This window comes from Crocodylus porosus, unplaced genomic scaffold (genome assembly GCF_001723895.1).
Source record: "Crocodylus porosus isolate Cpor-Errol unplaced genomic scaffold, CroPor_comp1, whole genome shotgun sequence".
Lineage (NCBI taxonomy): Eukaryota > Metazoa > Chordata > Crocodylia > Crocodylidae > Crocodylus > Crocodylus porosus.
In genome coordinates, this window is record NW_017728931.1 from 11,520,383 (window position 1) to 11,532,718 (window position 12,336).

Genomic DNA, 12,336 nt, shown 5'->3' on the forward strand with positions numbered 1-12,336 from the left:
CCAGCCCTGCCAGCTGAGGGCGGGAGGGGGCGAGCCAGGCGCTGCATTGCGTCGGGCCCGGCTGCGGGCCACGGGCGGCCCCCGGGGAAGGTCACGCGTGTTGCCAGCGCCCCCCCCGGCGGGGAGCGTGCAACCCCCCGCGATCTGCACCAAGCAGCTCTCAGGTTTCTGCTGAGACTGCAGCGCCCAGAAATGGCTCGAGCCCGCTCCCGGCTCTCGTGCATTCAGCAGCTCCCTCGCCTCTGCCACACGCGCCCCGCTCCTGCCTCCTCCTCCTGCTGCTGCTGCCGTCGCCAGGGCGAGCCAAGGGCTGCTCCGGGGATGCAGCGGCTGCGCGGGCTGCGGCTTTGCTCCTCGCCGCCCGCCGCAGCCTAGTGCCGGGCTCCCTCCTGCCTCGCCGCTCCTCGCTCCGGCCCTGCGGACAAGGGACTTTCTTCCCGCATCCTCCGCCTCCGCCTCCGCCTCCTCCCCGCTCGCTCGCTGGCGATGCAGCCGGAGCCGGGCTATGAATATTTCAGCATCTCGCAGGCAGCGCTGTAAAGCGATCACCGTATTATTGAGAGGGGCGCAGGGGGGTGGGAGGAGGGGAGGGGAGGCGAGGAGGGTGGGGGGGAGTTTGCTTGCTCCTGCCGCTGCGCTTTTTTGGATGCTGCAAGACGAGGCGACTTGACGCATTCCGGCAGGGGCTCCCAGCCCTGCGACTGGCCCGGAGCAGGTAAGACAGAGCCCGGGCTGCGCTCGCCCACCCAGCCTGGCCTTTTCCTTCACTTTCTTCTCCCCCCTCACACACACACCCCCCGTTAAGTACTGGGATCACACACACACCTGCCTATACATACCGTTATTATGTACTGGGATCACACGCACACACAATTACGTACTGGGATGACACACACAACATACACAATTATGTGCCGGGATCACTCACACACACACATACATACACACACAGTTGTATGTACTGGTACTATGTTAACTATGTACAGTTATGTACTGGGATCACACACAGACACACGGTGATGTACTGGGATCACACACCGACTAATGTACTCGGATCTGACACACACACTTCTGTAGTGGGATCTTACACACACACACAGTTATGTATTAGGATCTCTTGCACATACAGAGTTATGTAGTGGGACACCACACACACGCACACACGCTGCACTCGGGGATGGTCCCGCTGGGAGCAGGGCCGGGCTAGGTGCGCTCCTGTGGTCCCTTCCACCCCTCCTTACCCGAGTCCCTGCAGCTGCTGCACAGATTGGGGGGCGGGGGGGTCCCATGCTCTCCCCTTCCCTCTGCACCCTGTCCCCAGGGAGGGAGTCTCGTGGCCCGGCCAGCAGCCCAGCCCCGGGAGGCTCCAGTGGGCGCTGGGGCTCTCCTCAGCTGCCCCCTTCCCCTCAGAGCAGGGAGACGCGACGCGCACACAGCGCGATGCTCCTTGCTGCCCCCGAGCGCGTCGCGTGTGTGTTTTTATGGACTTTTCCCCTCCCCTGCAGCCTCCGCCGCCTGCCCCGGAGCGAGCTTTGCCGCTTCCCCAGCACTGCGCACACACGCAGCCGAAGAGGAGGAGCGGGAGCCGGAGGGGGCCGCAGGAAGAGGCAGTGGAAAGTGCTGAGTCGGCACATCCCGGCCTCCCTTGGTGTCTTGCTTTTGGTGGCAACTCAGTGCCGGCCGCAGCCATGGTGGAGGCGGGGAGCGGAGGAGCAGCGTCGAGTTAAAGGCCAAAGGCAAGGGCTGGGGAGGGGAGCTCGGCCTGGGGTGTGTGGCAGGGACCCCTCGCCCTTCCCTCCCCTCTGCCCACTCTGCATTTCTCCCCCTCATCCCCCTTTCCCCTCATCCATCTTTCCCTTCCCTCTCCAGGGTTTTCCCTCCCTGATCCTTGGTTTCTGCCCCCCCACTAGAGCCCTCAATCCCAGCTCCACCATCCACCTCTAGGCTTTCTGAGGTTTCCCTCCCTTGCCTTGGCGCTCTCTGCCTCAGACCCCTGTCTCCCTCCCACTGCCTCCAGGGTGTCCCTCTAACCCTCGCATACCTCCCCACCATCACTTGTGCCACCATGACTGTCATGGCTGGAGACAACGTGGATGAGACCTCTGCCCTGCCTGGCCACCCCCAAGACAGCTACCAACCAGGTGCCCATGACGACCATGAGTGCTGTGAGAGGGTTGTGATAAACATTGCTGGGTTGCGCTTTGAGACCCAACTGAAGACCCTAGCCCAGTTTCCCAACACGCTGCTGGGCAACCCCAAAAAGCGCATGCGGTATTTCGACCCCTTGCGCAATGAGTACTTCTTTGACCGCAACCGGCCTAGCTTTGATGCTATCCTCTATTACTACCAGTCTGGAGGCCGGCTCCGCAGGCCGGTCAACGTGCCTCTAGACATGTTCTCTGAGGAGATCAAGTTCTACGAGCTGGGTGAGGAAGCCATGGAGAAATTCCGGGAAGACGAAGGGTTCATCAAGGAGGAGGAGAGACCCTTGCCTGAGAAGGAATACCAGCGCCAAGTGTGGCTCCTCTTTGAGTATCCAGAGAGCTCCGGGCCAGCCAGGGTCATTGCAATAATCTCTGTCATGGTGATCCTCATCTCCATAGTGATCTTCTGTCTAGAGACTTTACCGGATCTGAAGGAGGACAAAGACTTCACAGGGACCCTGCACCGCATTGACAACACCACCGTGATCTACAAGTCCAACATTTTCACCGACCCCTTCTTCATCGTGGAGACCTTGTGCATCATCTGGTTTTCCTTCGAGCTGGTGGTGCGCTTCTTTGCTTGTCCGAGCAAAGCTGAGTTCTTCAAGAACATCATGAACTTCATTGACATAGTGGCCATCATCCCCTACTTCATCACCCTGGGAACTGAGATGGCTGAACAAGAAGGAACCCAAAAAGGGGAGCAGGCCACCTCTCTGGCTATTCTGCGAGTCATCAGACTGGTAAGAGTCTTTAGAATCTTCAAACTCTCCCGGCATTCTAAGGGCCTCCAGATTTTGGGACAGACCCTCAAAGCCAGTATGAGAGAGCTAGGTTTACTAATCTTCTTCCTCTTCATTGGGGTGATCTTGTTCTCCAGCGCGGTGTTTTTTGCTGAGGCTGAAGAACCTGACTCTCATTTCTCAAGTATCCCCGATGCTTTCTGGTGGGCAGTGGTATCCATGACCACTGTGGGCTATGGTGACATGTACCCTGTGACAATTGGAGGCAAAATCGTAGGCTCCTTGTGTGCCATCGCTGGTGTGCTGACAATTGCCCTGCCTGTACCTGTCATCGTATCCAACTTCAACTACTTCTACCACCGAGAAACAGAAGGGGAAGAACAGGCTCAGTTACTTCATGTTAGCTCCCCCAATTTAGCATCTGACAGTGATCTCAGTTGCCGTAGTTCTTCCACAATCAGCAAATCTGAGTACATGGAAATCGAAGAGGATATGAATAATAGCATAGACAATTTTAGAGAGGCTAATCTCAGAACTGGCAACTGCACCGTAGCCAACCAAAACTGCGTTAATAAAAACAAGTTGCTGACTGATGTGTAAAAAAAAAAGCAAAAATAAAACAAAATGAAAAATAAACCCCACTCACAGCTTGAAGACTTTAAGTGACGTGGTCACACTTTGTAGATGCTTTACTAATAGTCTTTGAATGCTTTATTTACCTCGTAAATGCATTGTTGCATTGCGAATTTTTGCTCAGCGATAAAGAAGCTTTCAGGATCCATGAAAGAGATAATGTTCTGTTTCTTTTACAAATGGTATTTTCCAACTGGTTAACAATGATAATTATTTGAACTAGTCTAGTTGTAAGTCATATGCTTCTAAACCTCAACTTTTTTTCCTAATTTTTTTTTTTGTTCATTTAAATTATTTTTACAGCAAAAGACAGTTTTTAGTGACATGCATGGATTCCAGTAAAAAACAAAATTTCTGCAAAACTGCACAATGCATCCAAAAAAGTACATTCAATAAAAAGTTCAGTAGAGACATGCAGCAAGCATCTGCTGCTATTTTGCTCAAGAAGTGTATATTTCCCATCCTCCTTTGCGAGGAATTATGTAGTTCTGCTCTACAGATCCACACAGCACCTTATTATGAATAAACTTAAGCCCGGTGTTTTGGCTGTTTGTACCCTTAATGCAGACAAATTATTATTCTATAAGGAAAATAACGGACAAAACATCTGCAATGCTGCTAAGTTTTCTTAACTGCAGATGGTTAAACACACTTTTCTCCCTTTATCTCCCCTGCCCTCCAGAACTGGATGCAAAATTTTTCACCCTGTGTTGCAAGATAGCACAATGGAGTTTAATATATGCATGTTTGAATTTGATACTATTTATTTTGTAATCGCATGCCTGAAAAGTTACCTCAGACAATAGGGGATAAGCTTTCGTTTGAACCGAATCTTCTAAATATAGTCCTTTTTGGTTTTTGTTTTCTTTTTTGTTTTCTTTCTTTTATTTTTGATTTGCATTCACCAAAAGTGCACTCCTTAATTTATTAAATATTTGATTAGTAATTTAAAGTACTGTATTTAAGTGCATATGTTAGTCAAATGGGAACAATAACTTTTGGAGATCAAAGCATGTTCAAATATTCAGCATTATGGCCTACTTGATTAAGGTGTAACTTGAATTAATTAATGCATGAATTCAGTAATAATAAGAATATTTTTTAAAAAGCGCTTGTTAGATTGAGGGCACAAAGGGACTGACTAGAGAGATCTGATGCTTTTCCTGCATCATTCAGGGAAATGTGTTGGCTTCTCTCCAGGCATGGTCAGAAAGGAACATATCCCATCCCTTAAAGGGAAAACTATAAGGAAAATTAAGAAGTCAAGTTATATATAACAACACCTAAGAAGCACTATCCTTCCTAGCTGCAGAGGTGCCGATGCATGTCTTTTGGTGCATTCTCTGAATGTAAATGAAATGTATCTATCGTATGCATCCAAATTGCAGCGGCTGGTTTTCTTTTGCCATCATGATTTGAGCTCTATAGACTTTTGTACTTCTCTAGAACTCACTGAAGAGACTCAACAGATTGATTTAGGTAGTTGCTTAGTGCCTTTTTATCCTTTATTCACTGATTTGCTGGAAGTGCCTCCACGAATAGAGCCAATCAGACGTAGTGAAGGAAGGGGCAAGATACCACCACACAATCAGGATTGTTTCATGGTGCTCCCAGGCATGGCATGCAGAGAGAGAGCAAGTGTGTGTGTGTGTGTGTGTGTGTGTGTGTGTGTGTGTGTGTGTGTGTGTGTGTGTGTGTGTGTGTGTGTGTGACAGACAGACAGACAGACAGAGAAGAGGAGGGCAATGACCACCAGCGCCCACGGACACCTTCCTTCCCTTGGCAGCGCAATGCTGCGGGGCTCAGCGTTTTGCCTCTGCCAAATAAGTCACAATCGTGTTTATGCAAGACTCAGAATTTCCCCAGATGGTTTATAGACATTGCCGCCCTCATCGTTTTTGCCTTTCCTTCCCCCGAGATGGCTCTTGGGCAGCCTGCCCCAGAATGGCAGAACATGAGGAACTAAAGACCATCACTTACTGCAGCATCCACCAGGCAGGCAACCAGACTGGAGGGCTGCACATTTTTTTCTCTTGGACTTCCCAAGAGGTAGGTGAGAGAGAGGCTCCCCATTTCCCAGTTGAGCATCTACCCCTTCCTCCCTCCCCTTTCCCCCACACTCCCTCAGGAACCTTTCAGATCTTAAATCCAATACAGGTCCTTCAAGGAATCCTTTCCCATTCAGTCCCACCTCCTTTCCTTGCTCCCACCCTGATCTGTGGAAGGAAGCACTGCTGGGAGAAGGCATCTTCTGCAATATGCAAGCCTTGACTGCTAGGTCCAGGAAGACGACAGCTTTCCATCCTGACCAACGTAGGCACTAATCTTTATTTTTCTAAAGGACCAAGTTGAGAATCTTCATTATGCACTTAGCATGTGGCCATCTGCTGTCGAAACCCCTCTCCCTTCCACACTGTACAGACCCCTTTCCCCCACTCCCATCTTATATCTATCTATCTGTCTATATATATGTATATAGTGAGACATTTATGGTCTAAAAAAATTCACTCTGCAGTTAACGCACAAGCCCGACCTGCTGGGTTTACAGAAAGACTTGACTTCTCGCTTGTTTGGCATCTGTGAATCTTTAATGATGGGAAAGTGATCAAGGACAGAGGGAACCTCTCCACTCAAAACAGCTGCAAAATGTCTGTAAAACAGGGCATTCAGTTCTCCAGGTAGATGACATCAAGCTTCTTTCCTGGCCCCTATCTCTTCACACCCCCCACGACACACCTGTCCCACCAAAAATTAAAATCTGGTGGTCCTGATCTTTCCAAACTCTGAATTCTAGGATACAACTTCCCATATTGAAACTGACTTGAATGCTGCACTCCATTAAAAACAGCAATAATCAGTTCAGTGCTGTGGGACTGATGATCAGAAAGTCGCACCTGAGAGATGAGGCCTCACTTTGGTAACTTGGTTTCTATAGCAGTTGGGGGTCCGCATCTTAGTTTAACTAACAGACTGATTATTCTGCATGTGTAAAGAGACAAGTGCATGCAGTGGTTCTTATTTGGCAGGGGCTTGGGTGAATCAGGGTGGGGTGGCTTGGGGAGTCTGAATGTTGCTTACCCATTTATAGCTCATTACAAAGGAACTAATAAATATGGAGTACAGGGATTTAACCTCATGTAGCATAGGCATGTGTTTCTGGCAAGTTTGACAAAAAAGCTCTTACCCCTTGCACTAAATGTGCTGAAATGTCTTTGTAGGCCTGAAGGTGCACTTAACAACTGCCTGTTCTTACCAATAAATGTATTTTTCTTTTTTACATTTTGTTTTCTACTGTATTTCTTTTGGTGGATGGCTCAAGCTCAAAATGATTGTTTACTCCTGTGGAAGAGGACTGGAAAAAATGGCCTGATGGCCAATTTATCATTTTCCTAAAGGAAAGGAAGATGCCTTAGTTCAATAGGGTGGTTTAGGGAGACCAGGCTGTGTCAGAGTTGTCTGAATTATCAGCTGTTGCTGAAATTATAATCATAAATCTATGGTGTGCCAGAGAACCATAACTCAACTAAAAAATGGTGGTGGAGGGAAGGGTCTGGGGGGCAGTCATCTTCCTTATTAGAAGAACCAATGGAATGAAAAATGTTACCAAAAAAAAGAGAAAAAGTGCTACCAGATTTCTCTGTCATGTAACTCAGCTGAAGTCAATGAATCGGATCTCTGCAGGGCTTGTCTGCACAGAGTGGTTAGTGGGCACTAGCTACTCCAGACTAACTCCCAGTTAAAACTGCAAGACTTTTCTCCATTGGGACAGTCAGAAAAGTTCATTCAGATTAATTAATGGTATGAGTTGGCAGTGAATTAAAACTGTTTAAAAACCTATGTGATGCTTGTATCCAGAATTGAAGTTTTAATTTTTAATTAGGTTCATGAAGAGCACAAGTACCACACTGGGTCAGGCCACAGGTCCCTCCAGCCCTGTCGCTTACCTCTCACCATGGCAAAGAGCAGATGCTGAGTAAGAGTTTTTATGCATGACCTGTCCACACTGATCTATTCCTTGCCCCTCTCTCCCTACAGCTTCCAGCATTTAGAAGCTAGTCCTAATCTGAAGGTTGAACCTTTTACAATAATGTTTAATATCTGCTCCTAGATTTATTCTGCATGAATTTGTCTAATCTTCTTTTGAACCTGGTGAAATGTGGTAATGAGTTCTGCAAGTTAATCATGTGCAGCATGAAAAAATTCCTTTTGCTAATTTTAAACCTTCTTCCTAATAATTTCATTGTATGTCTCCTAGTTCAGTTTGGAACTGAAGCAAGCTAACTTGAATTTAGACCACTCCTATTCTGAATATGAGTGTCCGTGGAGGGATTTAAAGTTGTTTGACTTATCTACTTTAAAAGTTAATTCCAATTAATTATCTTCAGTGACTTCATATAGATAAGCCCCTTGCCTGCACGAAGTGCAAGGCCACTTATCCCACTTTAAAAGTGGAGCAAGCACTCAACACAAGGAGTTAATGTGGAGTAATTCATGTGTTGTTGTAAATTCACCCCAGAGCTTACTGTGCTGTATTGTAGACAAGCTCTTGCTGGCTCAACCCAGTTGCCTCTAGTGCAACTCCTTTGACTTTGTTGATTTACTTCTGATTTATACAGGCGTGATGAAAAAGTGAATCAACCCCCTGATTTTAGCGTCAGAGTTAGGGATGAATATGACCCAGGGTAATTAACTTCTGGTCACACATTCTTGTAAATATGTGTGTCTTCAACTGTATTCTTATACACAAAGTTAAATACATCTGTAAATATTTGAAGGTTAGAAGACTGTGCCCAACTCTACAGTCCCAACTTAAGCAAAAGTCCTGTTGGCTGAAGTAGGAATTTTGCCCAAGGAGAAATTTCAAGGATCAGATCAGGATCTTCTTAGGAAATCAGTTATATATAATTAATTAGGGATGGCATTGGATAAATAGATGAATGAACCAATGGCAACTTTGTTCTCCTTGAGTTTTGGCTAGGGGACAATTGTTTAATTAAATGAATGTACAGAGTGTTTGCTTCTCTGATACAGCTGGAACACAAGAGAAATATAAAGCATAACATGTTTTAAATGTAAGGCACTGAGGGCCAGTTTCACCATTTAATATCTCAGTCTTTGGGCAATGCAGAATATCTTTCATGTATATCTGTGCATTGTGTTATAATTGAAATAGTCACATTTTGGGAAGGGGAAAAGGAAAAATAATATGGTTTAATAAAGCAGGCTGGAAAGTCTTATTTAGAAACATGCTTAATGTATTATCCTTCCTTTGACTTTAAATTGACTACTTCTATTTAGCAGGATGACAGTCAGGGTTTATTTCATGCAGAAAGCAGAAAAGAGTTATATCACAGATTCTAGGTGCTTACTCAGGAAGGGCCTGATTTCATATTTTTTCCATGCTTAATATTTCCATTGATTTCCATGGTAATTTTGGGTTAATAGGAAATACAGAATTGGTTCCAAATTGTGATTCACCATTTTTAGTCATGAGGCTAGGTAGAATTGGCAAGCTGTCTTTAGCAATTGCGCGACATTATTATAAAGAATGGAAACTACAAAACAGACTTTTTTTTGGAATTGCCTAAAACAGGAATCTGCATTTCAACAGTTTTGTCAGGTGAAGATTTTTTTTAAATTTAGGAATAGCAAATGTTGTCTTTCAGCATCCTAGCTTCATCAGAAGTATTAGTATTTATCACCATCATAAAACTTCAGGGTATTGTAACTTTTTCTTCCTTGCAGGTGAAGTATACACAAAAAAGGCCAGCAGTTTGTATTATCAAGGCATACTATACCTTGATATTTTTTAAAGAAATAAAATGAAGCTGAGGTCTTAATTAAGAATTGTTTGAAAATATCCTATTTGTATCTGTGTAGCTCTGTTCATTTCACCTGTTTTCAGAGTCTAGTGAATATTATCCAAGGCTATAAAAATATATCCCTTTCCCTTTATGTTCTCTCTGATAACTAAGTGAGTATATGTTGCATTAAATTCCTTCAGGTGCATTAGTCATTAATTACTGTTATTGTTTCAATGACATTTCTACAATGTAATTGGAATCAAATGTATATTTTACTTTTGTACAAAAGTAAAAATAATATTTTTATGACTTCAGCAAAAAACCCTTATACCTATACCTTCTTAAAATTATATATATATATTTTCCTTTCCATGACATGTAAACCACTTTTTCTTTTCATTGCATTGGTTTGAAAATGTGTAAATTACCGCTGTAGGTAGAACTGTATAAGGACTTTCTGACATACCTCTGATTTTAAAGATCACGTATTACCAATGTTAAATATAGAAACTGAATAGTGTTCATATAAAGTGCACCATCAGGGCAACAAGCCATTTAAGCTGAGATAGCTCTCTTTATTTCCACAGTTTACAAACTGCGTACACTTTGAGTCAAGTATGTACCTCACTGTTACATTACTGCTCGTTTTACTTTTGGTAATTAGCTAGTTTGATTTGTCAGTTTCAGGACATCTAATGTGATGAGTTTCTAACCTATTTAAAGTGCATAGTTTTCATCTATGCAATTTTTCTTGCTTCTGTCACTTGATCATCTGTTCATACTTGGCATCAATTAAAGAAAATTTTTAAGGATCTTACCCAGGAATATTTTGTCTGGTTATTTTCTGGAGTCCAATTTCTCTGCTGTCCCCACGAGGCAGTTGTGTCAGAAGTAAATGGTTAGTTCATCCCTGCTTTGGTTGAATGTCATAATGAATAACAAACTGCAAGGTATTCCGTGGGAAATGAGTTTCACCGTGACAGATGTTGTCATCGATGTTGTAAGCCTTTTGAATTTAGATTTAAACTTTAAAATATGATGAAGTTCACAGACTTGATTCATTAACTTTATTGACCTCAAAGGACGTTGCATCTCATTCCAAATGAGTAAAGCCAATATAATTATAGGACCATTGGCACTGAAGGTGGTAGGAATCTTACCACTGACTTCAATGGAAGTAAAGACTGGGTTTACAGAATCTTGCATCTGAATAATCTCTGGTGACTTTGCTATATGAATGCTTACTTTAACAAAAACATTAACAATGGTATAAGTCATTATGGTCTTGAGCTTGGGGAAATACAAGAGGCTTGAATTAATCATGATTTGTTTTCTTTGAATACCCCTTCTTAGGCAGGTATTCCTGACATGCTGTGGCTTCTTCGAGTAGATGTGATGGAGTTCTGGGCATTTCATTTTGATAGGTCAGCAGTCTTAAAGATTGCTTCATTACTTCTTTGTGAACATGACATTTTATCCTAATTTTTATGCTATATGTAAATAAGGAAATGAGATCAGAGGTGAAGTATCTGGTGTTTTTTTAATGCTAATGGTAAAGACAGGCAATATCAGTAGCCATGCTTATGGCTTGTGATAGTGGGTTACAACAATGACTGGATACTGACTGTGTTTATATTTTATTGGCCCTATACAGGAAATAACATCAATGATCATGTATACTTTGGAACATGTTTTACTAGAGTAGCAGTTTTACTAAAGTTTGTATAATAATATCTTTGGAGATATATAAACCTACTTGTATTGAATCTTGGGTGTGAACTGACACAGGTTTATTTGGTTGAACCAGTGGTAAAAGCTTTCAGGTAATATTTTTGAATGGGCCTATTCTGCAAACCTTCAGTCACCAAACTCACATTGATTTTGGCCCTAACTCAGCAAGATGTTCAGCCTTGTGTCTGTCTTTAAGGACATGAGTATCTTTATTGACTTATGTTGATTTCTGATCATCACATTTAAATCTTGCTGTTTCTTTCAGCATAGTGTCAGTAAGCTTCTGCCTTTCCTCTTCATGTACACAACTAAAATTTTTGCTCAGACCTTCATCATCTTGTGTCTCAACCTTTTCTGTTTTGGCCTTGAGAAATCCTATGGTGCCCTGCACAGAGGCGGTCAGAAAACGGTGGCAAAGAGCATTTTCCGAGATCCTGGATCTTGTTTCTTTTCACACCTCCTGTTCCACCCCCACCCATGCCCAAACTGTCAACTTGCTTTCCCTTTGATGGCTATTCTGGGCCTGTCTCATCATGTCTTTCATCTCTTATGGGGTACCTGGACATCAGTCTCTGCCTGCATTCTGCCAGGGTTGTCAGGCTTCATTGCTTATGAAGCCTATGTTGCCCCTGGACTTTACTGTAATATAAATATTGTTATTTAATTACTCAGCATCTTGCTGAATTGGAGCCTTCAGCGGGAGTTTCCTACATGTAAGCCTTGCTGTATCAATCCCTCAAAGTGGGTCTACTTTGCAAAGTGACTCTGTTAAAATGTTATGGTTTGGACGCTGTGTTTATCCTGTATTTGTTCCTCTGTGTTATATTTGCTCATTATACAAAATGATGAGGGGAGGAAGTTCTAGCTGCCAATCCTGAAAACTTCCCTTTCAGTCATCCTTATCAATTGTAAGAACTCTTCTGGCCGAATTTAGCCTTTGGTTGTACTTCTGCAAGCTTGTTGTCCTCCACAGTTTTCACTGAGGTTTAGGTGTGGCTTAAGGCAAAAAAAGAAAAGAGAAAGAAAGAAAAAGTGAGCCTTGGTAAATAAATCAACAACTAATTTGTTAATTAACAGTTAACAAATTTTGGCAGAGTATAGATTGCTGCCACTCTCTCTCCGCACTCCATCATGCCTCTCCTGGCTCCAAAGTACGAAGAGGGGAGAAACTAAACAAACATACACACAAGTTTTGAATTCAGGCATGAAGTTGGTTTGTTC

At 44.0% G+C, this 12,336-nt stretch overlaps 1 protein-coding gene across 2 annotated transcripts; it reads left to right on the top strand.

The window, feature by feature from the left end:
• The first annotated feature begins 1,847 nt into the window (after positions 1-1,847).
• KCNA1 (potassium voltage-gated channel subfamily A member 1) lies at positions 1,848-10,165 on the top strand. Of its 2 annotated transcripts, XM_019544213.1 has the most exons (2): positions 1,848-2,947; positions 5,499-10,165. In XM_019544213.1, the coding sequence occupies exons 1-2, from the start codon at positions 2,066-2,068 to the stop codon at positions 5,544-5,546; spliced, it is 930 nt and encodes a 309-aa protein (XP_019399758.1). In that variant the 5' UTR covers positions 1,848-2,065; the 3' UTR covers positions 5,547-10,165. The 2 variants fall into 2 exon arrangements, with proteins under 2 accessions (XP_019399758.1, XP_019399757.1); XM_019544212.1 differs by lacking the exon at positions 5,499-10,165 and having other exon boundaries at positions 1,848-4,437.
• Positions 10,166-12,336: the final 2,171 nt, after the last annotated feature.